This window comes from Poecilia mexicana, unplaced genomic scaffold (genome assembly GCF_051168715.1).
Source record: "Poecilia mexicana isolate PSO_F unplaced genomic scaffold, ASM5116871v1 scaffold_5, whole genome shotgun sequence".
Lineage (NCBI taxonomy): Eukaryota > Metazoa > Chordata > Actinopteri > Cyprinodontiformes > Poeciliidae > Poecilia > Poecilia mexicana.
The window spans coordinates 31,503,228-31,530,131 of record NW_028263374.1 but is presented as its reverse complement, the minus strand read 5'-3'; the positions used below and the strand labels follow the sequence as shown (position 1 = coordinate 31,530,131).

The 26,904-nt window shown below is 45.0% G+C and overlaps 1 protein-coding gene across 4 annotated transcripts in view; it reads right to left on the bottom strand.

The window, feature by feature from the left end:
• mtss1 (MTSS I-BAR domain containing 1) overlaps nt 1–24,404 on the bottom strand; it is a 34,535-nt gene extending 10,131 nt beyond the window's left edge. For 2 of the 4 annotated variants that reach the window (XM_088005913.1, XM_088005914.1), the window contains exons 1-6: nt 23,619–24,399; nt 12,572–12,633; nt 9,708–9,781; nt 3,500–3,584; nt 648–739; nt 504–578 (exon numbers count right to left, since the gene is read on the bottom strand). In XM_088005913.1, the coding sequence (XP_087862039.1) occupies nt 504–578; nt 648–739; nt 3,500–3,584; nt 9,708–9,781; nt 12,572–12,633; nt 23,619–23,690 (460 nt within the window). In that variant the 5' untranslated portion in view covers nt 23,691–24,399. Of the gene's footprint in view, nt 1–503; nt 579–647; nt 740–3,499; nt 3,585–9,707; nt 9,782–12,571; nt 12,634–23,618 lie in introns of all 4 variants that reach the window. The other 2 variants (XM_015014173.2, XM_088005915.1) reach the window with 2 other exon arrangements.
• Between the last annotated feature and the right edge of the window lie 2,500 nt (nt 24,405–26,904).

Genomic DNA, 26,904 nt, shown 5'->3' with positions numbered 1-26,904 from the left:
CCCAGTAACACTGGTGGCCCAAGGGAAATATTCCCACTATTCCCCGTCTGAATATCGACTTCCAGTTTCTGCATGTCTGGTTTTAATTATGGGATGTGGTCGTAGCTATTGCAGCAGCCGGTGAGGGCCAGGTGAGGCAGATTCTGGTTCCCATGGCAACGCTTCAAGCAGCAAGGCTGCAGCCGCTAGCTGGGTTTACAGCGGACCTCGTCTGAACAAGCGGGTGCAAAGTGAAGCCCAGCAGGACCAGAGGTGGCCGCACTGCAGCTGATCTCTGGTAAACAACGGTTTATATCCACAGAGAGGAAAGAGTTCGTCCTTCCACAACATTATCAGGAAAAGGAACGCTTGGTTCGTTAGACATCTGGCCAGTCCAGGTGAAAGGCTCACCTGAGCGAAAACAGTTTTATCTGCTGCCTCAGTGCTAAAGCCACTAGCAGCTGCTAGCAGCCGCTTGTTTCCTCCTTCAGAGATTTTCACAGGACAAGAAAGCAGCTTCTCACCTTTCTTCACTTTCTTTTGCAGCTTGATGGTGTCTGAGGACTTCTTCTTGATGTCGGCTCTGGCCTTCTTGTATTCTGAACAGGAACAGGAAGTCGTGAATGAGGGCGGGAACTGGCTGTGTGCAGCGGCGGGGGCGGGCCTACCTTTAGCATGGTCTTTGTCCAGCTGGCTCGCCGCTTTCTTCCACTCCTCCATCTTTAACTCCAGAGGCACGATGAGACTTTCTGACAGCGCTCTGAAAATACGGAGACCCGGCATCAGCTTCCTGCTGCACCAGATTAGGCTCAACACCGCGTACAAAAACTGTAAACATTTTCACAACAATGTCTCTAATAACAGGATCGCTCAATGACATACAGTCCTGACCTTCATACTAAGGTGCAATAATACTATATGATCACTAGCAAAAAATATTTCTGTTATATTTGAAACTAGCAACGTACTGATAAGACATTTATCGACATTACATACATGGTAGAGTAATAGGGCTGAAACGATTCCTCGAATGATTCGAGTACCTCGATTACTAAAATTCCTCGAGGAAAATTTACCTGCCTCGAAGCTTCGTCAATTTATGTTTTATTAGTTAGCGCACCGTGTTCCGGCCGGGACTTCATTTGCGTTGCGCGGAGCTCTCACTTCCGCCTCTGAGTTGTTGACAAAAGCTAAGTCTCAGCGGCATAAAGTCCAATCTTCAAGATTGGCCCGTGGGGATTTTATTGATTGATGATAATGCCCGACTTTTTATCGTTTTTGGGGAACCAATAAGCATCCTTAAAATGACTGGGGGAATGCCTGGAGTACGGCAGCATTTCTCCTCCGGGGCTGCTGGTTGAAAGCGAACGGCGGGAAGAGCGCTGAGGTGAGCGGATAGCCTGAACAGGGCGGGCGGCTGAGTAGCTGATGCTTACCGTGTAAATGTAGCTTTACCGACGAACCGCACAATAAATTTCATATCCCGGTCTGAAGAAACGGGTGGCGGAGCGCATCGTACATGGCTGGTAGATGAGTTTCTGAGTGTGACCAGTGAAGGTGTCGTAAATATCCCGTATTGCTTCCCCCCGTGTTCGTCCCCCGGTCTAACGGTTCGTCAGTCCGCTGGTCTATTTCCTCCCCTCCATCTTACGTTCGTTCATTCGCCCTCTCCTCCCACTCCAGGCGGCATTTCCCGTATTTTCAAACCCAAAGCGTGACAGGTTAGGTGGCAAGGTGAGTTTAATTAATCTATTAAACTCACTGAAGATGAATACATAAACTAAAAGATGGATTGTAGACATTTTTTATAAGCATATTTGTGAGCCTGCCTCTTTGTTATTAAATTCAATATAATTTCAGATTTTTCTATAACTTTTCTTCAGGTTAACTTAGAAAGTGAGCTATTATTGTTACAGGTTAGTTTTCTAAACTACAATAAAGCAACTGTTAGGGATGCTCAAATATGAAAAATTGGACTGATATTGATATCTGATAGTAACACCGGTATTATGCCAGATTTACCAATATTTCATTTTATAATTTTTTTTATCCGATTACTCGATTAATCGTAAGAATAATCGATAGATTACTCGATTACTAAAATATTCGTTTACAACAGCCCTATAGAGTAATAAATGATTTGAGCTTTTAGCACCTGTCCAGTGAAACTGGACACTCAGATATTTACACTAGAGCCACAATCATTCATACATTTATGCATTCATGTAATCTATAAATATGCAGGTGATTAATCAAGTAATCAGACAAAAACTATAAACATCAGGTTCTGCAAAAACTACTTACACCTTTAGCAACCCATTAAAATGATTTTATTTTATTTTATTGCTTCAACACCATGTCAAATCTCCAGCTTCAACTCTGAAATGATCCGACTAAATCCAATTAACGACTACAAATACTTGTAGACCAGAGATATTCACTCCAAGAACCTAATTTAAGTCATAAATGTTTTGTCTGCTGTCATCTTGCTCTGCTTTTATCTTTACCTGATACAGTAGCTGCTATTTTCACACACCGTTAGCTAGCGGCGTGTTAGCTAGCACCTTGATAGGTAGCTACTGTGATCAGTTGGTTCGTGTAACATTAGCCAAAGTCTCGTTCCTCGTCATCTGTAACCTGACAAACTGTCACATATTTAGCTAAATGTATTTTGCCAAGCAAACATTAACGATGACTGTTGCTCCAGTGAGTACCTGGATGAGGTCGATGTCTGCAGCCGGTTATTTCTGTTCAGCAGCTGCAACATTGAAGACATGCTAACATGAAAAGCTAATTCCAAACTCCGCTTGGAGTTTGGAAAAGTTTGTTAAACTTTGGACTGTTTGTTATTTTCTGGGCGCTTCATGTCTACCTCCACAGCTAAAACTAGCTCTTAGCATACATATGTTAGTAGCATAGCTGCTAGCGGAAACGTCGCGCAACAGCAAAACCCTTCTTGCTAAATCACAGAGCTCAGAATAGTTTAACAGGATTCATTACATTTAACAAATCTTTAAAGCGGGCGAATTGCCTCAAAGCTTTGGAGAAACCCGAGTTATTCAAGGAATCGTTTTAGCGCTCGGTGAGATTTTGTGTTTTTGCAGTGCAGTGAAATAACGAGTGAAGCTGCAGCTGAAACGGCTTCATGTCTCTTTATCTTTGAGGGAACTTTCCACTCATTCTGCAGCCGAACCCAAAAACAGCATTTCTCCTTGTGAGGACCCACAGCATGATATGTGTCACACACACACACACACACACACACACACACACACACACACACACACACACACACACACACACACACACACACACACACACACACACAGCAGGCGGGGAGGACAGACGGCTGCATGCTGCTGTGATGACACGTTTCATCTGACAGTGTGGGAACCAGATGCTGAATTACTCTCCTGACGTATGGCCACATGCAGCAGCCGGAGGGGAGTGTGTGTGTGTGTGTGTGTGTGTGTGTGTGTGTGTGTGTGTGTGTGTGTGTGTGTGTGTGTGTGTGTCTTACATGGTGAACAGTTTGAGCTTGGACTCGATGCTGCGGTGCCTCATGCACATCCTGGTGAGCGCTGAGCCGATCTCCTTGGTGGCACCTGCAACAATCCCAGAGTTTCACTTTAAAACTAAAACCAAGTTCCGTCATCATGAGGGTTAGCATGCTAATGCTAATGCTAAGCAGAACCACAGCAGTGTTTTAAGGGGACTGCTTCCCAGCGTCACGCGTCTAGAAGCTCATCGTTCATCAAGGCTCTGAACCTATTCAGGCCTGCAGCTGATGATGATGATAATGATCAATCGACCAATTCCACGATTTATCAACCATTATAATGATTAATTGATTAGATTAAAAAAATTGGCACATTCTGCAGATTTGTTGTTTAATTGGTTATGTTTAAGTTTGCAATATTAAGAATACATTAAACATATAAATAACTAAAACCTTGTTAAATAAGAAAAACAATTTATTATGTAAAAGCTGATGATATCTTTTAGTGAATGTTTGATCTTTTCTAGCAAACGATCCTCCAACATGAGGAAAAACAGGCTTTCTGCTGAGTCAGTAGAGCTGATCAGGAGATTATTATTGATTAACTGATAATAACTGAATTCAAAAGCTGATTAATAGATCTGTTTTACAGAAAGTGAACCAGTTCTGGTGCAACAGATTCACTGGCAAAGAAGGTTTTTTTTATCTTAAATGCAAAATGTTTACTTTTTACAGTTTTGGCTGAATTACTGATCCAAGTGTAACTGTGTACTCCAGTTAATCAATTACTAAATTAGTTGATTATTCCAATAACTGAAACTGTTTCAGCCTTGAATCTTTTGCAGTAGCAATCTACATTGAATCTACATTAAATTCAGCTAATTATGACAATAAAGTGACATATTTGATCAGCAGTAAAATGCAAACCCAGACAAACAGCAACTGATCAGAAAGACTAAACTCTGCAGCATGTCGATTCAACGAAACCTAAAGTTATTACTGAAAACCTTTTTTTTTGCTTTTTTGTAAATTTTAGTCAAAGGTTGTGTCATCCAGAGCTTTCTTAATAATCAAACCTCTTCTATAATCACTAATTCCTCTTCTAGTTTCCTGATTTATCTTTATTTTGTTCCACAGATTCTCCATCAGCTTCAGTCCAGGATGTTTTCATCTGGAGCTGGAAGGGGAGCCGATTCTCATGACATCTGAATATCGAAATCCAGCAGCTTGGCAGGAATCAAACTGAGAACAGCAGCAACAGGGTGGAAAGCAGAGAACTGAACCCGACTCCGGTCCGGCCCGACTCCGGTCCGCTCCGACTCCGGTCCGGTCCGGCCCGACTCCGGTCCGCTCCGACTCCGGTCCAGCCCGACTCCGGTCCGCTCCGACTCCGGTCCGGTCCGCCCCGACTCCGGTCCAGCCCGACTCCGGTCCGCTCCGACTCCGGTCCGGCCCGACTCCGGTCCGGCCCGACTCCGGTCCGCCCCGACCCGACTCCGGTCCGCCCCGACTCCGGTCCGGCCCGCCCCGACTCCGGTCCGGCCCGGCCCGACTCCGGTCCGGTCCGGCCCGACTCCGGTCCGCTCCGACTCCGGTCCGACCCGACTCCGGTCCGACCCGACCCGACTCCGGTCCGCTCCGACTCCGGTCCGGCCCGACTCCGGTCCGCTCCGACTCCGGTCCGACCCGACTCCGGTCCGACCCGACTCCGGTCCGACCCGACTCCGGTCCGACCCGACCCGACTCCGGTCCGCCCCGACTCATTTGTCGCGACTTTTATTTTTGTGGGCCCACTTCCTGTGTTGCCCCAAACTCTGCCAACTTCTTTAAAGCCTCCAGTTCAGTTGAGGTCAGGGTTAGGACTTCCATCTCCAGAGGTCGTGGGGTCAGGGTTAGGACTTCCGTCTCCAGAGGTCGTGAGGTCAGGGTTAGGACTTCCGTCTCCAGAGGTCGTGAGGTCAGGGTTAGGACTTCCGTCTCCAGAGGTCGTGAGGTCAGGGTTAGGACTTCCGTCTCCAGAGGTCGTGGGGTCAGGGTTAGGACTTCCGTCTCCAGAGGTCGTGGGGTCAGGGTTAGGACTTCCGTCTCCAGAGGTCGTGGGGTCAGGGTTAGGACTTCCGTCTCCAGAGGTCGTGGGGTCAGGGTTAGGACTTCCGTCTCCAGAGGTCGTGGGGTCAGGGTTAGGACTTCCGTCTCCAGAGGTCGTGGGGTCAGGGTTAGGACTTCCGTCTCCAGAGGTCGTGGGGTCAGGGTTAGGACTTCCGTCTCCAGAGGTCGTGGGGTCAGGGTTAGGACTTCCGTCTCCAGAGGTCGTGGGGTCAGGGTTAGGACTTCCGTCTCCAGAGGTCGTGGGGTCAGGGTTAGGACTTCCGTCTCCAGAGGTCGCGGCGTGCTGCGTTTGGCGTTTTCGACACAAATTGATGCAGTTCTTCGAATCTACCTGGTGAGTCTGTCGTCTGAGCAGTTTCTGTTTTTATGTCTGAATCCTCTGCTGGTTGCTGACCAAGTGCGCCCCCCTCTGGCTGAAACGTCAGACTGTTTGGTGCGTCAGTGATATTTTGTGGTTCTGACCCTTTTGTACTGAAGGACAGTGGAGCTTAAAGTTGATGAGAACAGAATGCAGCCACACTTTTGAGTTTGATATTGCGCACTACGTTTCACAATAAGTTTATTTTATTTTTGATGACTAAGATGTTGAAAGTGCACTTTTGAATTGATTAACTTAAAATATGACAGACTTTTTTTAGACTATATTTAAATTATGGTAAATTAAACATGATTATTAAAATGTTGGATCAGGTTAAAATGATTAGAAATCTAATAATTGCATTTCATTGTCTGTACATGACAACTGAATGTTTTTTACAGTTTATTCACTCTCACAATGTAATAAATTCCATAATGAGCTTTCTGTCCTTTCGGCCGGTTTCTTTTCCTTGAATCAGAGTCATCTGGATATCAGACTTGGTTTTGGAACCAATTTATTCTGAGTAAAGAAGCGCCTCCTTCTTTCAGCCGCAGTCAGCTGGGCATGTTGGAGGTCTGCCTGCTGCTGGTCTACCTGAGGTGAGCGCAGCCAGCGCCAGTCGGGCCCACCAGGCTGTCTTGTGATGTGCGTGTTCCTGAAGATGTGAAACCTCATGATGCCGAAGGCGTCAACAGTTCTGCTGCTTCCAGAGAAACCCAGTCATGTGAAACGACCAGAGAGCCGTTAGCCGGGAAGCCGCTTTGAAAATCAGCTGATTGGGAGATTTTCTCTATAAACATGAAGTTTATTCAATAAATGTGGTCAGTTTGTGTTATAGAAGCGCTGAAGGAAGGAGGAGTTGGATGTTAACGAATTACACTGCAGAAACAAAATGTGTTTCTGGTTTCTAGAGCAGATTAGAACTGCTGACATCAGACAGCTTACAAGAAACTAACAAAAAATGGGAGCTTGTTTTAAGTTAATAACTCCTTAATACTGATGAAAAAGTTCTAGTTATAAGTGAAATAATCTGGAAAAAATGTCATTATAACTTTTAATAAGAGAAAGAAATAAAAAGTGTGGAAGGAGAATGGAAACAATAGAGCCAAAGGAAGTGATGTCACTGTCCGTCCGTCAGAGACATGCGTCCCCTTCTGACATCAGGACACATTGAAATGCATCCCACTGCAGCACGTTAGGACAGCAGCGTTACCATGGAAACCAAGAACAGACCTGCCACAGACACATCAGAATGGTTCTGATGGCAAGCAGGGGGCGTGGCCTAAGGGGGCGTGGCCTCATTAACTTAAAGTCGGGAGAAGACGGCGCTGCTGCAGAATAAGGTCCAGTAAAAAGTGGCCTCTGGTTTCATCCGATTCTCCTTTTCTGTCAAACTGCAACTGAAGAAGATCTAAAGAATCCATTTTCTAACCAGACTAACAGATTCAGTGAGTCGGACTTTAAATAGGACAAAAAGCTGCACTGCCAGCTGCAGACGTTGCAGTAACTCCGTAAATATTGACGTGACTTTAACCCACGTTTTGATTTAACCGTCTTCTCAGATCCAGCTGCAGAGACAACTGGGAACAATTACCTTTGACATCATAATTAATATCTACATCCATAACATGGAGCTGAGTTCAGACTGCACAGCGATATGGAAAACAATCCAAAACAGACGATACTGATTTATATCGCAATATAAAACAATAGTATTTTAATGAAGAATATTTTACAGATTTATTTTTAAAAGTTTAACATGTCAAACAACTGATTTGGAAAAACAAAAGAGAAATATTTTAAACTAAACTTTGGAACATGGATTTATCTTTTATTGATGTCTAATAAGTAAAATATAAATAGTCAATCTCTCCTATGTGCAGCTCATTTTAAATATCGCTTTTTCAAAAAGCAATTAGAAACGAAATCTAGAAAGTCAAAAATAAACTATTTAAGAACAACTGAGGAAATAAACTATTATTTATTTCCTCAGTCCAAATTTCAGACATTTTTAAGAGAAAATATCTAAACAATAAAAAAGACATCAGCTATGACTGCAAAGAACAGATGTTTGAACTGCAGCAGCTGCCAAAGACATGAAGGAAATAAAACGGACGTTTCTCTGCACTGAACTAGGGCTGTTGTAAACGAATATTTTAGTAATCGAGTAATCTATCGATTATTCTTACGATTAATCGAGTAATCGGATAAAAAAAATCTAAAATGAAATATTGGTAAATCTGGCATAATACCGGTGTTACTATCAGATATCAATATCAGTCCAATTTTCCATATTTGAGCATCCCTAACAGTTGCTTTTTTGTAGTTTAAAAAACTAACCTGTAACAATAATAGCTCACTTTCTAAGTTAACCAGAAGAAAAGTTATAGAAAAATCTGAAATTATATTGAATTTAATAACAAAGAGGCAGGCTCACAAATATGCTTATAAAAAATGTCTACAATCCAGCTTTTAGTTTATGTATTCATCTTCAGTGAGTTTAATAGATTAATTAAACTCACCTTGCCACCTAACCTGTCACGCTTTGGGTTTGAAAATACGGGAAATGCCGCCTGGAGTGGGAGGAGAGGGCGAATGAACGAACATGGGGTGGAGGGGAGGAAATAGACCAGCGGACTGACGAACCGTTAGACCGGGGGACGAACACGGGGGGAAGCAATACGGGATATTTACGACACCTTCACTGGTCACACTCAGAAACTCATCTACCAGCCATGTACGATGCGCTCCGCCACCCGTTTCTTCAGACCGGGATATGAAATTTATTGTGCGGTTCGTCGGTAAAGCTACATTTACACGGTAAGCATCAGCTACTCAGCCGCCCGCCCTGTTCAGGCTATCCGCTCACCTCAGCGCTCTTCCCGCCGTTCGCTTTCAACCAGCAGCCCCGGAGGAGAAATGCTGCCGTACTCCAGGCATTCCCCCAGTCATTTTAAGGATGCTTATTGGTTCCCCAAAAACGATAAAAAGTCGGGCATTATCATCAATCAATAAAATCCCCACGGGCCAATCTTGAAGATTGGACTTTATGCCGCTGAGACTTAGCTTTTGTCAACAACTCAGAGGCGGAAGTGAGAGCTCCGCGCAACGCAAATGAAGTCCCGGCCGGAACACGGTGCGCTAACTAATAAAACATAAATTAACGAAGCTTCGAGGCAGGTAAATTTTCCTCGAGGAATTTTAGTAATCGAGGTACTCGAATCATTCGAGGAATCGTTTCAGCCCTACACTGAACGCCGCTTCGCTTTCTGTCTCTCTAAACAGCAGCAGCTCTCCGGACTGGACCGTTCAGGTTTCATCATTATTCATCTGGTCTTTAGTTTTTTCTCCTCTTTTCGTTCATGTCCTTCCTGTTACTTGAAGTGAAAGGCTGCAGAAACATTAGCATGCTAACATTAGCGTTAGCATGTCTGGCTGCTGCTAATCTAACTTAGCCTGGCAGTATTCCAGCCTCATGATTGGTCCAGCAGGAGCAACTCTTCCTGATTGGCTGTTCCGGAAGTGGATGCAGGAACTATTTTAGAGCAGGAAACAGGAAACGGTAAGGAGGTTCTGATCCAGACGCCGGTTTGGATCCGGTGAGGAGTTCTCCTCCTGCTCGGGTCTACAGACGTTCTCAGGAAACGAGTCTCATTTCAAACAAAATCAGTCTGAGCTTCCTGCTGCCGCTCGTTTCCCACCAGTAACCCAGACCTGAACACCAACTGGGCCCAGTTCAGGTTCTGTAACGGTCCTTCTCACCTCTGGTCCCGGTCGCCATGTCCGCCACTTTCTGGAAGGCGTCCAGGAAGGCTCCAGTGAGCAGGAGGGTCGTCCTGCACAAAGCACACAAACATCCAGAAATATCACAGCTCCGAGCTTCCAGTGCGGTTCCAAACAGCCGGCCGGCGTTCGGCCGATCGGCCACCAATAATCACCCGATTTATTAGAGAACATTCAGAAGCACTTTCAGCAAGAAGAACAAAACTAATCTGAGCTTCAGACATTTCACTGACTTGGCATTACAGATCACCAGATACCACAGGAAACGGACCAGCAGAACCGCCGCACTAAACAGGTTTATGCATTTCCTGCAGCAGAACCAAAGCAGGTCCATCCTGCCAGCTGAGCTGCTGGATCCAGATGAGACCCTACAAAAGGCAGCGTCTCATGGAAGGTTTGGTAGTTCGGCAGCCCGGTTCTGATCCAGGCGACATGCGACTGACAGAACGTCACGATTGGAGGTTTCAGGCCGCAGAGCGCGTGGGATCGAAGCAGCTTGGTGGGAACTCAGCCGATAAGCTGCATCTAGAGGTGTGCCGATCGATCGGCCACCGATCATAATCGGCCGATTTCCGTGAAAAAGTGTATGATCGGTGATCACGGTCTCTTGTTGCCGATCATACAAACTGATCACCTGCATCTCATTTCCAGCCTGCCTGTGCAGCTGGTCTCCTCTTTCCTTCACTCTGCGCAAACGGGCAGCAACAAATCCTAAGCGATGTGGAACTATAACGCACTGAGTGAAAGGGGAAGTTTGCGTGTTGCGGCGGAAAATTGAAGCAGGTCAAAATGCATCAACACAGCGAAGCTAATATGACATAAAAACAATGACGGAGTTTGGCTACATCGAGGCTCACTGCAGTAAATCAGACATACGGAGGATCAGACAGCAGGTAAAGCAGCGCACAGCTACAAACACTCACCGGATTAGCATGACGGTCAGAAAGCTAAACAAATAACCTGGAAAATTATTTAAGTCTTCGAGCTGCGATGTCAGACGCTGGTTCTGCTCTCCTGTTGAACCGCTGCTACGCTACAGGTAGTAATATCTGACAGACGGAGCTTCGCTTCTGCTCCACCTGGTGGTGACTCTCACACCGAACCTGCTTAAAGCTGCAGCATCTAACTTAAAAAAAATAAATTTTACATACGTATTAAAACTTTGCTGTCCTAACATGAGACAGATAATCTCTGAATCTCCTCCCTGATCTGCATAATTACTCCGCTCAGTCAGAAACAGCCAATCAGAGCTAGCAGTAACCAGCTAGCCGCCATGCTAACAGGAAGGATTGTTTATTTTGATGCTTTTGGCTTTAATGATTGTTTCCTTTTCTTCTTGACATTATTTCATATCTGTGTTGTGAGATTTATTTGGCTCCTGTATAATTTATGGCTGAGAGCCTTACTGTTAAATATTATTGTACTGATTGCAGGTTTTTCAGTCCGTTTGACTGAACAGCTGCTGTTTTGTGCCTGCAAATATTTTGCATGTTTTAAGCATAAATTAGGTGAATTTATTACCAGAACATTTATTTATTTTGTCATATCACATAGAAAATTAACAGTCAATCCAGGCGATCGGCCTCATTGGTGATCGGTATCGGAATCGGCAAAAGAAAACCTGATCGGAGCATCCCCAGTTTTATCCAATTTTTTTCCTTCATTTTTTCAAACACTCAGTGTTGACTGTATCTGGAAGTTTAAAAGGTTAAAAAAAACCTTCAGAGGTTGGAATGACTGAGGATACAACTAGAGATGTGCCAATCAGGTTTTTTCCTCCCAATACCGATCACATAATTATTATTTTTTTAATCATAGCCACTACCGGTTACATTATGTGGAAAAAGGAACCATGAATTCACCTTAATTTAGACAAAAACTTGTTTTTAATAACTTTTTCCAAGAAAAAAACAAAACAGGCATTGTGCAAATTGTACTGCTATAGTAATACCATCTTTAACAGACTGATAACATATGAAGGCTCTGAAGAGGCTAAATAATGCAGAGCCAAAATAAAACCTCTCAACATTGCCAAAAACTCAAGTATAAAACTTAACATTCAAAGGCAAAAACAGGTTCCATTACAATAAACAATCCAGAGTTACTGAATGAAAACTTCCTGTTAGCATGGCGGCTAGCTGGTTACTGCTAGCTCTGATTGGCTGTTTCTGGCTGAGCAGAGTAGGGTTAGGGTTTGTGCAGAGTGAAGGAAAGAGGAGACCAGCTGCACAGGCAGGCTGGAAATGAGAAGCAGGTGATGATGGGTTTGTGTGATCGGCAACAAAAGACCGCGATCAGCGATCATGCACTTTTTCACGGAAATCGGCCGATTATGATCGGTGGCTGATCGATCAGCACACCTCTAGATAAAATTGTTGATTAAAATGAAGCATCAATCTCAGTGTAGAGCAGAGATAATCCTACAGTCCTCAGAAACATAAAGCAGCAGCAGCTGGCGGCATGTTGTGTTAGCAGATCCTGTTTAGCATGAAAACTCAGGCCACAGGTGCTGCTGTCAGTGCAGACATGAAACCAATTCAGAGATTTTCCATTACTGCCGTGACTCAAGGAACAAAGTGTGTGAAGGAGCAGAGAGTTTCCTTCTGTGGCCGACTGGCAGCAGAGTGACGCTCATCAAATTACGGATACAACAGGAAAGGCTAAATGTGGCTTCAATGTGACCAATACTTTCATTTCAATATTTTCAGAAGCGGTATCCAGATTTCTTATTTCTGTGAAGAGATACAACCTGGAAAACTTCCTGTTTCAGCAGTGTGAGCCTGCATGGATCCACTTTGAGCTCTGAAAGTGCTGAATCATGAAGTTATGGCGGCTGTGGTTACCTGAGGTGGGCCTGCAGCTTGGCTCCTTTGGAGACGAAATCCTCCCAGGTGGGATAGCTGGCCTGCAGCAGACAGACGGACAGACAGACGGTTGGTTCACTGAACAGCAGCCATGTTTAACACGCCGAGCCTACAGACTGGACCTGAACGGTTCTGATTGGACGGTTCTGACCTGAACGGTTCTGATTGGACCTGAACGGTTCTGATTGGACGGTTCTGTCCTGAACGGTTCTGATTGGACGGTTCTGACCTGAACGGTTCTGATTGGACCTGAACGGTTCTGATTGGACGGTTCTGACCTGAACGGTTCTGATTGGACCTGAACGGTTCTGATTGGACGGTTCTGACCTGAACGGTTCTGATTGGACCTGAACGGTTCTGATTGGACGGTTCTGTCCTGAACGGTTCTGATTGGACGGTTCTGACCTGAACGGTTCTGATTGGACCTGAACGGTTCTGATTGGACGGTTCTGTCCTGAACGGTTCTGATTGGACCTGAACGGTTCTGATTGGACGGTTCTGTCCTGAACGGTTCTGATTGGACCTGAACGGTTCTGACCTGAACGGTTCTGACCTGAACGGTTCTGATTAGACCTGAACGGTTCTGACCTGAACGGTTCTGACCTGAACGGTTCTGATTAGACCTGAACGGTTCTGACCTGAACGGTTCTGATTGGACGGTTCTGTCCTGAACGGTTCTGACCTGAACGGTTCTGATTGGACGGTTCTGACCTGAACGGTTCTGACCTGAACGGTTCTGATTAGACCTGAACGGTTCTGACCTGAACGGTTCTGATTGGACGGTTCTGTCCTGAACGGTTCTGATTGGACCTGAACGGTTCTGATTGGACGGTTCTGACCTGAACGGTTCTGACCTGAACGGTTCTGATTAGACCTGAACGGTTCTGACCTGAACGGTTCTGATTGGACCTGAACGGTTCTGATTGGACGGTTCTGACCTGAACGGTTCTGATTGGACCTGAACGGTTCTGATTGGACCTGAACGGTTCTGATTGGACGGTTCTGTCCTGAACGGTTCTGATTGGACCTGAACGGTTCTGATTGGACGGTTCTGATTGGACCTGAACGGTTCTGATTGGACGGTTCTGACCTGAACGGTTCTGATTGGACCTGAACGGTTCTGATTGGACCTGAACGGTTCTGATTGGACGGTTCTGTCCTGAACGGTTCTGATTGGACCTGAACGGTTCTGATTGGACGGTTCTGATTGGACCTGAACGGTTCTGATTGGACGGTTCTGTCCTGAACGGTTCTGATTGGACCTGAACGGTTCTGATTGGACGGTTCTGACCTGAACGGTTCTGACCTGAACGGTTCTGAGTGGCCCGGTCCTGCGGACCATTAGAACCTGCAGGGCCAACTGGTTCCAGTCTGTTAGTTAAATCCTTCAGTCTGTAAACCAGTGAAGAGGCTCCAATGTGTCACATCAGCCACATTATTACATTCAGACCCTCATTAACCATTCAGGCCAGTTGGACTTCAGCTCTTCTGACAGAAAGAACCCAGGAAACCAAACCAAAGAAAGACGGTGGCGACTAAAACAGAAGAATAAACTGAAATTTAACAATTAGACATTGAAGAAACTGACAAAATACTAAAATTACAATAATTTCTGAGTAGATTTGTAGTTGTAAAGCTTAGTTATGAATGTTTCATGCCAAGGGGTGCTGTGGTGGCGCAGGGGCAAAAGCACAACCCACGTATTGAGGACTGAGTCCTTGTGGCGGTGGTCGCAGGTTCGATTCCCGGCCTGGTGACATTTCAAATAAAGGCCTTAATGTTAATTAATGTTTCATGCCGTGTTTAAGCAGCCAACATGTTGACTGAGACCCCTAAAGTTTGAACTGGTTCACTGAATGTCACTGAACAAGGATTACAGTTAACCCAACTAACCCTTACCAACCTAACCAACCCTTACTAACCCAACTAACCCTTACCAACCTAACTAACCCTTACCAACCTAACCAACCCTTACTAACCAACCCAACTGAAACATGCTGAATAACTTTAGCCTAAAGGGAAATGGAAGAAAACACAAAAATATTTTCTAACTGCATTGTCTGAATCGTAGATCCCAATTGCATCAGAAATGATTACATACTAATAATTAAATCTAATTAACTTCCAATAAAGAAGCAGAATGAAGCAACTCTGTGGCTAACCAGCGTCCCACACACAAATTCCTGACTTTGGCTTCTCACGCTAGAAGAGATCAATAATTTAGCAATAAATAACAATTTGACACCAAAGAGGGAAAAAACCATTTTGTCCCATTGTGACCCAGAGAATCCCGTATGTAATGAAATAGTGAAGAAACAGATAAATATAGTGATTAAAGAGTTAAACCGTCTGAGGACGAGACGCTGCTGAGGGGAAATAAAGCTCAGAACGCTTCACGCACATTTTACCCCAAATTAAAATACATCAAATTTATTCAATGCTTTTTAGGACACCAAAGACAAAAAGTCCTATTTTTACCAGATATAAAAATTTTATATATGCAACCATAAAGTTTTTCACAGGACAGAAAGTTCAGACATCACACAGAAGATAAAGTGATAATAAACTGTAAAGTTTATCACTTCTGGGTTTGTTTACATCAAAAATAATTTAATAATTTAACCCAGACTGACAGATTTTTGGAGACGTTAAAGGAAAGCAGAATGTTCCTACAGCATTTTGTGAAATGACTTAATTTCATTCAACACAATGCAAACGCTCTGTCTGCACAGACAAAGAGTCACTCCCCTCAGGATGACAGCTGCTTGAAACTTTCCTCCCGAATAATCAAGCTGATAATCATCTGACTAATTGGAGGCATAGATCCCAAAACATAGATCCTTAAGCACAGACTATAGCATCTGGACAGAGGAACTCTGCATCCCTGATCCAATGAACGCTCACTATTCTAACCACAGCGAATAGAAACAGAGACAGAGCTGACAAGATGTTCTACAAAATCTCATTTCCTGGTTTAGACCTGAGTAGCATATTGACTGCCTATGTATTGATATTATTAGCAATGCGAGCTAATGCCATTAGAGAGAGAAATGTCGTAATGAACATTAGCTGACAGGCTAATGCTGTGCAGCGATATCACTGCATGAGGTTTTCCAACCTGCAACCACAAAGAGCTGAATTCTGGTGCGACAACATTCCCAGATCTGACTAAACCAAAGCAGACATTCCTCAACCAACCAATGAGGTGGCTGGATTCAGGGAAGGTGAGGCTTATTGTTCATATTTACCACTCAATTCAGCTGTTCCAAGTTATGATCAAGTTATTTTTGTGACAATTCTCAGGAACAGAGATGAAGTTGAGCACCCAGAGGGGAGCAGAAGGGGGAAGATGGAGGATTTCATGCTGCGATCTTCCTCCCATCCTGACCCACAACGCTTTACTCTGATCTTTGCTTTGTGTTGCTGAGGAAAGGCATAAAGCCCCATCCTAACTCAGCTGATCTGCTGATGAAGATCCTGAGGTTCAAAGCGGAGACACACACGTGGCCTCCAGCTTAGCCAGACCTCGCTAATCATGCTGCGTGCTAGCAGCAGGCTGAAGGAGATGAAGCTTCACAGGAAAATTCCTCAACCTGACGAGCAACAGAGTCGCTTTCACTCATCACCTGATTCCAGCTCTGGGAATACCAAGAGCTTTAAAACATCGCAAACACGCCGCCGGAAGAACAAAAAGGTTTTTCAGCATGTTCTTCAGGAAACGCTGCTGCTAGCAGCTGCTAGCTTCAGGAACCAGTCATGATGTGTTCAGCCAAAACAATGTGATTTTTTTATCTTTGTCTTTTAGCAAACAGCAACAAAGAGTCTGTTGATTTGGAGAAGAGGAAGTGAGCCAAGTCTGACATGACGCTTATCCCTCTTTGCATCTGATTTGTTTATCTTTATCCAGCTTTCAAACTTTTTCCAACTGATTTCTCTTCTGCCTCTGAAAGCTGAAGCAGTCAGCTGCTTTTTCAGAAGCTGAATCATTTTGTCTGACTGGAAGCTGCAGCGTCATAAACTCTGATTTTCCTGAAACATCTGCCTCATCAGGCTTTGAGCCGGGCGTGAGATAAGGCCACACCCTGCGTCCAGCTGCCTTCAGGTGAACAGCCTCGTCATCTGTGCATGTCGGGTCCGAGCCGGGTCTGGAACCGCTGCAGAGGCGCTGCAGATCGAGCTGCTACATCAGAGATTACAGCGTTATAACAGAAAACCTCATTCCCCAGGCGAAGAGGGAAACCTGAACAACCAATCAAAACTGAAACAAAGAAAAACACAGCAGGAAAAACAAGCTTTCATTAAATTCACGAGTTTCTCCAGATCTGATAGGAATGTCAAATATTCAGAAAGCTAACTTTTCCACTGGTCACTGAATGCATCTAAATTAAAATCATACATTTTTCCCATCAATACATCACCAAACTGCACAGCGACGCAGTTGGTAAGGTCTGATAAAGTCACGCTTTCATGTGTAAATGGGAGTAATTATGTAATCCTTTCATTTCCTGCTCAGCAACAAACATTTCATATTCTGCTGTTTCTGCTGCGTTTAACTGCTTGAACAAAATCTGGATAAGACTGACTTTGTGCTGACGTCAGCTGGAAGAAGCTCGACCAAGCTGCTTCTCTCCTTTACTTTCACTTTGTTAAAAGCAAAAAACAAACAAAGAATGAGCTGAAGGCAGATCAGGTCAGGATTAATCACTTCGTTTCCTTCCTGCCAAACAAACTAAACCTGCATTAACCAACAGAAGCAAAGTGGAGAACAATCCACTACAAATCATCAGTGGTTCATCCAAATAACAGACGGAAACCGTTTGGTTGTTTTTTACATTGTCTAATGTTATTGAAAGTTTTAATACAAATGTAAAATATTTTTGTTGTTTAAGTCGCGCTGCAGCTTGAAGCAGACGTTCGGTGTGAGTTCACTGCAGGTGTTTATTTTGATGCTTTAATGATTGTTTCCTTTTCTTCTTGACATTATTTCATATCTGTGTTGTGAGATTTATTTGGCTCCTGTATAATTTATGGCTGAGAGCCTTACTGTTAAATATTATTGTACTGATTGCAGGTTTTTCAGTCCGTTTGACTGAACAGCTGCTGTTTTGTGCCTGCAAGTATTTAGCATGTTTTATGTCTAAATTAAGTGAATTTATTACCAGAACATTTTTCCATTTTGCCAGATCACATAGTAGCATTTATACCTCAAGCAAAACCTTAACAGGCGATGCAAGTGGTGGGAATCGGCAGCGTCCCTCTGCGGCCATCTTTACTACAGAACCAGCAGCTCAAAGTGCTTTCATAACAGAAACATCACATAGTAAATTATAAAACAGGAAATACACATTCCTGCTGCCAAAAGCATTCGTCAAAATCATCGAGCAAAAGCACAAGAAATATATTTATCAATTTTTTCATTGATTACGAATCAAAGCAGCTCCAACCAGCTGGTTTTTAGCCTGAAAGGAACTCAGTGTTTCAGCTGTTTGTCAGTTTTCTGGAAGTTTGTTCCAGATCTGTGGTGCATAGAAGCTGAATGCTGCTTCTCCATGTCTGGTTCTGGTTCTGATGCAGAACAGAACCAGAACCAGCAGGTTGATCCAGCAGCAATGGGTGGTGTAGAACCGGGTGGTGTAGAACCGGGTGGTGTAGAACCGGGTGGTGTAGAACCGGGTGGTGTAGAACCGGGTGGTGTAGAACCGGGTGGTGTAGAACTGGGTGGTGTAGAACCAGATGGTGTAGAACCGGGTGGAGTAGAACCGGGTGGTGTCTCTACCCTCCTGGTTCTAGTCAGATCTCCAGCTGCAGCTTCTGGTCGTCAGTCTGACCTGCTGCAGGAATCAAACCACTAAATCCTGGATGAGTTTCTCTGGTCGGAGACTTTAGTCCTCTGGGCCTGAATGTCCTGCAGCTGCTGGAAGGACCACTGAGGAACCGGCTTCATGTGGCTCTGGAGGCTCATCGCTGTAGCTGCTGTTCAAGCGGAGCTGCAGCGTGACGGATACGCGTCAGTGGACTAAACGACAACACGTATATAAAGTAAGATAACTGAGTGTAGGCCTGCTTTGTGTGTGTCGCCTCAGTGAGAAGCATCAGGACTTGACCAAGTCACCCAGCTGCCAGACCAACCTCGTGTCTGTCATCGTCTAACCTTTAACCTTCTCCTAGGTGAAATCCTCCCAGTGTTTCTCTGCTAGTTTCTACAGAAAACTGAACTGTGTTCCTCCCACGCTCACCTGCGGCCCGTTTCCCTGTAAGGAGTCGGCGGCGCTATGAGGAAATATGAAATATCATATCAGTACAGTGAGTCAGCGCCGCTCGGCACATCGCGACCTGCAGACGCAGGGTGTGTCTGCTGTGTGTCACAGCCAAACGGCCTGTACTTAACGTCACACCCACACTTAATTACATATGGACTAGAGAACACACACAACCTGAGCTGGAACACACACACACACACACACACACACACACACACACACACACACACACACACACCATGCATATTGCCAATTCAAAGCCTTTGTTCCTCTTCTGAGGGAGAAAAACATTAAATCAGCAGCTTAACTTGAATCACTGATCAATAGATCAGTTTTCATACCTTGTGACAGATCGGGCCTGATCAATAGTTCTGATATTTCACACCTGAACGTTTTTCTTGGTGTTTTAATGGGGCAGGGCGGGTTGCCGTTAGAAACTGCTGGGTTGGCTTAGGATGGTTCTGGGTCTGAATCCCTCCATGAGTCTGGGTACTCGCTGGGTACTCGCTTGGTACTCGCTGGGTACTCGTCGGTACTCGCTGGGTACTCGTCGGTACTCGCTGGGTACTCGTCGGTACTCGTCGGTACTCGCTGGGTACTCGTCGGTACTCGCTGCGTACTCGCTTGGTACTCGTCGGTACTCGCTGCGTACTCGCTTGGTACTCGTCGGTACTCGCTGCGTACTCGCTTGGTACTCGTCGGTACTCGCTGGGTACTCGTCGGTACTCGCTGCGTACTCGCTTGGTACTCGTCGGTACTCGCTTGGTACTCGTCGGTACTCGCTGGGTACTCGTCGGTACTCGCTTGGTACTCGTCGGTACTCGCTGGGTACTCGTCGGTACTCGCTGCGTACTCGCTGGGTACTCGTCGGTACTCGCTGCGTACTCGCTTGGTACTCGTCGGTACTCGCTTGGTACTCGTCGGTACTCGCTGGGTACTCGTCGGTACTCGCTGCGTACTCGCTGGGTACTCGTCGGTACTCGCTGCGTACTCGCTTGGTACTCGCTGCGTACTCGCTTGGTACTCGTCGGTACTCGCTTGGTACTCGTCGGTACTCGCTGGGTACTCGTCGGTACTCGCTTGGTACTCGTCGGTACTCGCTGGGTACTCGTCGGTACTCGCTGCGTACTCGCTGGGTACTCGCTTGGTACTCGCTTGGTACTCGTCGGTACTCGCTGCGTACTCGCTGGGTACTCGCTTGGTACTCGCTTGGTACTCGTCGGTACTCGTCGGTACTCGCTGGGTACTCGTCGGTACTCGCTTGGTACTCGTCGGTACTCGCTGGGTACTCGTCGGTACTCGCTTGGTACTCGTCGGTACTCGCTTGGTACTCGTCGGTACTCGCTGCGTACTCGCTGGGTACTCGTCGGTACTCGCTGCGTACTCGCTGGGTACTCGTCGGTACTCGCTTGGTACTCGTCGGTACTCGCTTGGTACTCGTCGGTACTCGCTTGGTACTCGTCGGTACTCGCTTGGTACTCGTCGGTACTCGCTTGGTACTCGCTTGGTACTCGCTTGGTACTCGTCGGTACTCGCTGGGTACTCGTCGGTACTCGCTGGGTACTCGTCGGTACTCGCTGGGTACTCGTCGGTACTCGCTGGGTACTCGTCGGTACTCGCTGGGTACTCGTCGGTACTCGCTGGGTACTCGTCGGTACTCGCTTGGTACTCGTCGGTACTCGCTGCGTACTCGCTGGGTACTCGCTGGGTACTCGCTGCGTACTCGCTGGGTACTCGCTGGGTACTCGTCGGTACTCGCTGGGTACTCGCTGCGTACTCGCTGGGTACTTGTCGGTACTCGCTGGGTACTTGCTGGGTACTTGCTGGGTACTCGCTGCGTACTCGCTGGGTACTTGTCGGTACTCGCTGGGTACTTGCTGGGTACTCGCTGGGTACTCGCTGGGTACTTGTCGGTACTCGCTGGGTACTCGTCGGTACTCGCTGGGTACTCGTCGGTACTCGCTCGGTACTCGTCGGTACTCGCTGGGTACTCTCTGGATCTAGTAGCAGTTTTGGTTTCCAGTATAAAAACACTCCTAAACTCAAGAGGGATGAATAATGCAAAAACAACTTGTTCCGTCTGCAGCCATAAGTCTGATGAAAACACATGAAGCATTTCTGAATCCAAGAAAAATACAAATCTACCCCAAAGGACAAAACTCTGCATTTTAGCATCGACAACCTCAAACTGCGGAGGGTGAGAACTCAGCATTCAGTACGTCATGAACACAGGATTGATTCTCCCAGGGTTTTCTGTATTTGCTCCTCCTGTTCTCAAATTGAGTTTTGACATGAAAAGCAGAAATGTTTTGAGTTTTTACTCGTGTAGTTTGTGTTGTAAATGTCTGGGCTGCTTTACTTCACATTCATTCTGCTTTATGCAGAAGCTTCAACTCTTTTAGCCTAGCACAGCTTTAACCATGCCAACAATACCCAGAGAGTAACCAGGGAGAACCAGAGAGTACCCACAGTTGTTTCCAGGATGACCTCAATAAATCAGATTAAACTCAGTGTCTTTCAGCCCAGAGGAAGGCTGAAGGAGAAGATATGAAAGTATAATATTAGTGGGGCCCACAGGGTGAGGGGCCTCTGAAGGAAGTTCGGCCCGCCGTTCCTCGTCATGGCTGACATTCGGTGCTAGGCTAAGCTACACTGACTTCATGCACACTACGCTTGTAACAGCGCGGCGGATGACGAGCAGCCCGGTACCAGTCTCCTTTCTCTGTTTGATCGTGGCATTTGTTTAATATCGTTGAAAAACCGACATTTGTGAAAAATGCTGCAAACATTCAACTCCCAGATCAAAGTAATTCACTTTAATTATTGCAGTTTTGTTTATTTATTCTGGATATTTACAACGTTGTCCAGTTCCAGCATTAAGCAATCTTTAGAAATTAAAGCTTAGTTTAATTTTAAAAGGATGAACTCGCTGCAGAGGCCTTCAGAGCGCAGCGCCAGGCCGGCCCACAGAGTTGGGTCAGCCAGCTGCTCAGTTAGCTCCCTCCTCAGCAGAAGCTGCGTAGGAGAGGCTGATGCAGGAAGTTCTGCTGGTCAGAACCAGAACCAGGATGTGATACCACAGCATCCACTGAAGCCGGTCTCTTCCTGGTTATCACAGATGACTCACTGCTGTGTTTGCAGGTTTCATCATGTTGCACACAAAGTGTTGAAGCAGAGGGCGAGAACACGACAGGCTGCTGCAACTCTTCATCGCTAGGCTTTCCCTCGTCTTCCTCCCAACACAGACACTGCAGCAGCTGTTCAGAGGAACGACCCGGACCTGAAGTCATGCTCCATATTTCTGCCGGACTGAATCATCAGAGGATCCTCTCTTACACAATGTTCTGGTATTCGTTCTGATTGAATCATCGCGTGTGGTTTGCTCACAAACTCAACAAATCAGACGAGTTGGGAACAATCTGGAAACTATCTTTGCGTGACAAATAAGAGGATCAGAACCACCAAACAGACCAGCAGAGCTACTGGAACCAGAACCTCCCCTAAATGGGACCAGGTCCAGGAACGCTCTGAAACAGGAAGTCAGTCATTAAAACACTAATAATCAATTTAATGTAACCCGTTTATATTTAGGAATACATCATCACTTTAGCCCAACATTTTGGACCAACTTTCTGGAAAATTTGCAATAAATTCATATTTAGCCTAATTAAATGTGGCAATCTATCGATTTGCAAGAACTTAAGTGATCATGTAAAAACTTGGAGAGGCTGATCAGAAGGGGAGTGAGTCAGAGCGATTCTGGTTCTGAGTTTGTTGGATCCGAACCGACTCGCTCCAGTTAGTCCAACTCATCCGTAGGAGGAAGAAACGTTCAGATTCAACTGAAAACCTGATATTTCACAACCTGGAGGAAGCAGCCAAACGGGTCACGGCTTCCAACATGAACATCTGACTGAACGACTGTTTGACTGGCCAGTTGTCTCAACGCGGTACCAAACGGCTGGTAAATCCCCAATCCAGCCTCTCTGATGGCTCTTTTCCAGTCCAAACCTGGACACAGTCAGTAACCAAGTTCTTTTTTTTAAAGTTTTGTTGGCTCTTGTGGCCTTTATTTTAAAGTAGTTTGACAGGAAACAGGGTAATGAGAGAGGGGAAGACATGCAGCAAATGTAGCCAGGCTGGGAATCGAACCTGTGACCACCGCCATGAGGACTAAGACCTCAACACGTTGGTTGTGCTTTGCCCCTGTGCCACCACAGCACCCCAGTAGCCAAGTCCTTAACCAGTCAGTAACCAGTCGGATCCATCCTCTGGTTTTACCTGGTTCAGGTGTTTCCGCCGTCAGTGGCGTAATGACTCACTGAATGATGGCGGCATTGCTTCAAACTGATTCTGATAATCATGTTTCAGCAAAAAAGATTTACAAAACTATAATCATCAACTATAATCAAGGCTGCAGGATGATGGAGGCCGGGTCAGCCGTACTGGATGACTTTTTAGATGAACATTTTGCTCCAGTTAATTCACTAAAGTAATGCTGGTGTTGCAGTTTAGGCAATAAAATGTTTATTTTCTTATTTTTAAAAAAAATGAGTAGTTTATTTGTATATTTTAATGTATTTCTACTATTGCATAAAAAACTTCAGCAGTTAAATGGAAAATCTGCAGAATGTAAATTATCAGATTAATCATCAGAATGATCGATAATTAAACATCACCACAGAAAAAAAAGTTGCACTGCCGTCGTGAACAGAGGTAAATATGTTCCGTTTTCGTGGGGGATGAAGAGTTAAAAGCATAATTACCTTCATGTCGCTCATGATGAGCTGGAAAAGCCCTCCCAAGGCGCTGCATTCCTTCTCTATACCCGCATCCATTTTTCCACACGCTTCGGAAAAATCCTCCAAACACTAAACTTTTCTTCTACCTCTTACAGTAAAAGCAAGCAAACAGAAAAAGGCGTTTTTAATCCCGCTCCAAAGGGTCAAATAGCTGTTTTTTATCCAGCAGAGGTGACTGGGTTGCAACTCAGGAGCCAAAGTCCAGCTTTTAAACAAACGGAGGAAAAAACACCAACTCTGCCGTTGGGCTGCACTCATCCGATGCTACCGGGCGGCCAGCTGGATAAACGCCCGGAACAACAACACATCCTGGCTAGAGACTCCAGCACTCTCCGGGAAAGTCTGACCGGGTTTCTACGGTTAACCCTGGCGAGTAGCAGTCCCAGAAACCGGGAGAAGCGGCTCTTAAGCCCCGCTGCCTGCTAACTCTGCTAGCCTCGGTTAGCGTAAACTCCGCTAGCAACCTGTGACTGTGCACGAGTCCGAACGGAACACGCACTCACGTTGACGCGTCCAAACGCACGGTTCGATCCGGATCAATCACTGCGACCGGATTCACCGGTCCGGGAGCCTCTCTGCGATCCGGCGGGACTCTTTACTGCCGACTGTGTTTGTATCCAGAGGAGCGGCGGGATAATTTATTTTCCAGCGAATTTTGGTCGACAGAAGCAGCCGCGTCCCTCTCGCTGCCCTAACAGGAGTCCTAACCTGAACTGAATGAGATTCTCCCGGAGACCCCGTCAAGGCACTCGCGTTTACAAGCACCACATCCCCTGCGGGGTTTCAAAATAAAAGCCTACAGCTAACCACAAACAACTATGACATAAAATTAGATACAAAGATAGATGATGCAAATTGACGACCCACAAATATAACTCTGAAAATTACGAAAGAAAACCAGCGCAAATAAAACTAGCCAATCAGTGTTTGAATTGAAGAAACACTGTAGAAACTTCCACTGCAGAAAAACGTTTGGCCACTTCACTGCATCCCCAGCCAGACAGGGCTTTATACAAGATGTAAGATAACTTAGGGTATTGTAAAGTACAGTGCGAGACATCAGGAAAATTATGTCCTGTTTTTGTGTGATACCCCTAGGATTACGAGTTATACATTAGCTTCACAACTAATAAAATAAAAAAAGTGGTACATTTACTTTGAAAGCCTTGGGACTTCCTGTCTGCGGTGCAAGGTGGCGGATTGTTTGTTTTGCGTCTCAAAGCCCGCGGTCCAGGGGGCGGAGCCACGGAGGATCAGGAAAGTTACCAAAACAAAAGGTGCCGAGGTTTTTCCACAGAGTCAGGACTTTAAAGTGGGCTGAAATATGTTCTACTTCAAAGTTTAATATGCGGGAATCTGTTTGTAGATGTGCACGAATACATAGTTTAACAAATATGTGAAAATCTTTGCAGGCCATCAAGTCAGCAGCTGATGTTTAAACGAACCCAGCATCAAAACAGCCAACATTTTCATCATGTTATTGTTTACATCAGTTTTATACTAATTGTAACTCAGTAAGCAATCTTATGTATTAATTAAATAAAATAACATATTTCTTTGATTCAAATGTATGTTTCTTATATGTTACCACAATTTATATTTAAATATTTTTTCATATTTCCTGTGCAATAATCCGACAATTTAAAATGTAACTGAAAATTTGAAAATATCCCCAAGCACCTGATTGGTTCACCTGCACAGTAGAAGCTCAGTAACTCTGCTGTGGGCCAATCACATGTTAGCCCCGCACACACACTTTGAAAATAAATTCAGAAGAATAATATTCTAACAAAAACTTAAATATCTCCTGCTTCTAATATACAATGACTATACATTTTAAAGAATCATTTTTATGTCTACTTAAACACTTTGCATTGAAATTATTATAAATATGGATGGATGGATGGATAATTAATTTTTATATATGAATTTCTGATTGAACTGAAATGATCACATTTATAGGTATTAATAAAAATGGAAATGTGTCCCTTTTGGCCCTCCGTACACCTGCAGTTTAGTTTCCAGTAGCCTCACATTTTATGTGGAAGCATTTTTAGTCTTGTGCAGAAATCTATGTTTGGGCTTAGTGAAATAATAAATGAAAATATTTTTATAGTCTTCATGATCTGTTCACATTTTGATAAAACTTTCTTAGGTGGATGATGAATAATTCACTCTTTCCCATTGATATTCACTAAAATGTTTTTCAGTCAAATTAAATATCCAACTTTATGAAACATTTCAATCATCAATCTTGTAAATTAGATAAAATTTTAAAAGTGTTTGACTCGCTTGCTTTGTTATGCTACATCTAAACCTTTATTGTAGCTGTTATAAATATATATATGTGTGTGTGTGTGTGTGTGTGTGTGTGTGTGTGTGTGTGTGTGTGTGTGTGTGTGTGTGTGACCATGGTAACGTGACACTGAGGTCCTAAACATCCAGGTTGGTTGTGTATTTCTGATTCACCCGGTGTTCTGTCAGATAGCCATACGCTGTCAGAATATCATACATGCAGTCAGTACGCATGCCCACGCATGCGAATTAAGAAGTCAGACCGTCAGCACAGTCGTCAGTTCAGCATACGCAACAAGTTATGACGAAAATAAGTCATTAAATTGTCTATAATATCACATAATATGATAACTAGATAAATATACATGCGTTGTCGTGGTTTCAAAGTGTATTTAAAGCAGGTCTGGCTGCAGCTGCAGTCAACTACAACACACGCCTGTGTACAACTCATTAACCTACTTAACCGCTAAGTCAGGATGCCATGCAGCTGTTAATAACAAAGTGTATGATGATCTACGTCATGATTCTATGTTGATGATTAAATAAAATCATATGGTAATGACAGCGTATACATGTATGAGCTAAGCGTATGACTATCTGACAACGTATGCTGATCTGACAGAACACCGGCAACAAGCTGAGTCACCGCCTCATCGCTACGCTGGTTGCCATGGTGACAGGCACGCGGCGCGGGCTCGGGTTTGTGTGAATGAACTGCTGAGTCACAGGATCAGCAGCCGCCAAACAGTGGTGCGGTTTCCATGGAAACCAAGAGTCCGACAGGAGAGGGAGACCAAACACCAGGAAGAAGGTGGTGATGCTCCTCCTGAATCGGAAAACTAGAGAGAAAACAGATTGGTGGCACCAAGGCGAACTGCTCCTCCAACCCTTAGCTGGTAAAATGATAGTTTAATTATTGGATAAAGTTACATGTTAAAAGCCCTGAAGGTGTGAG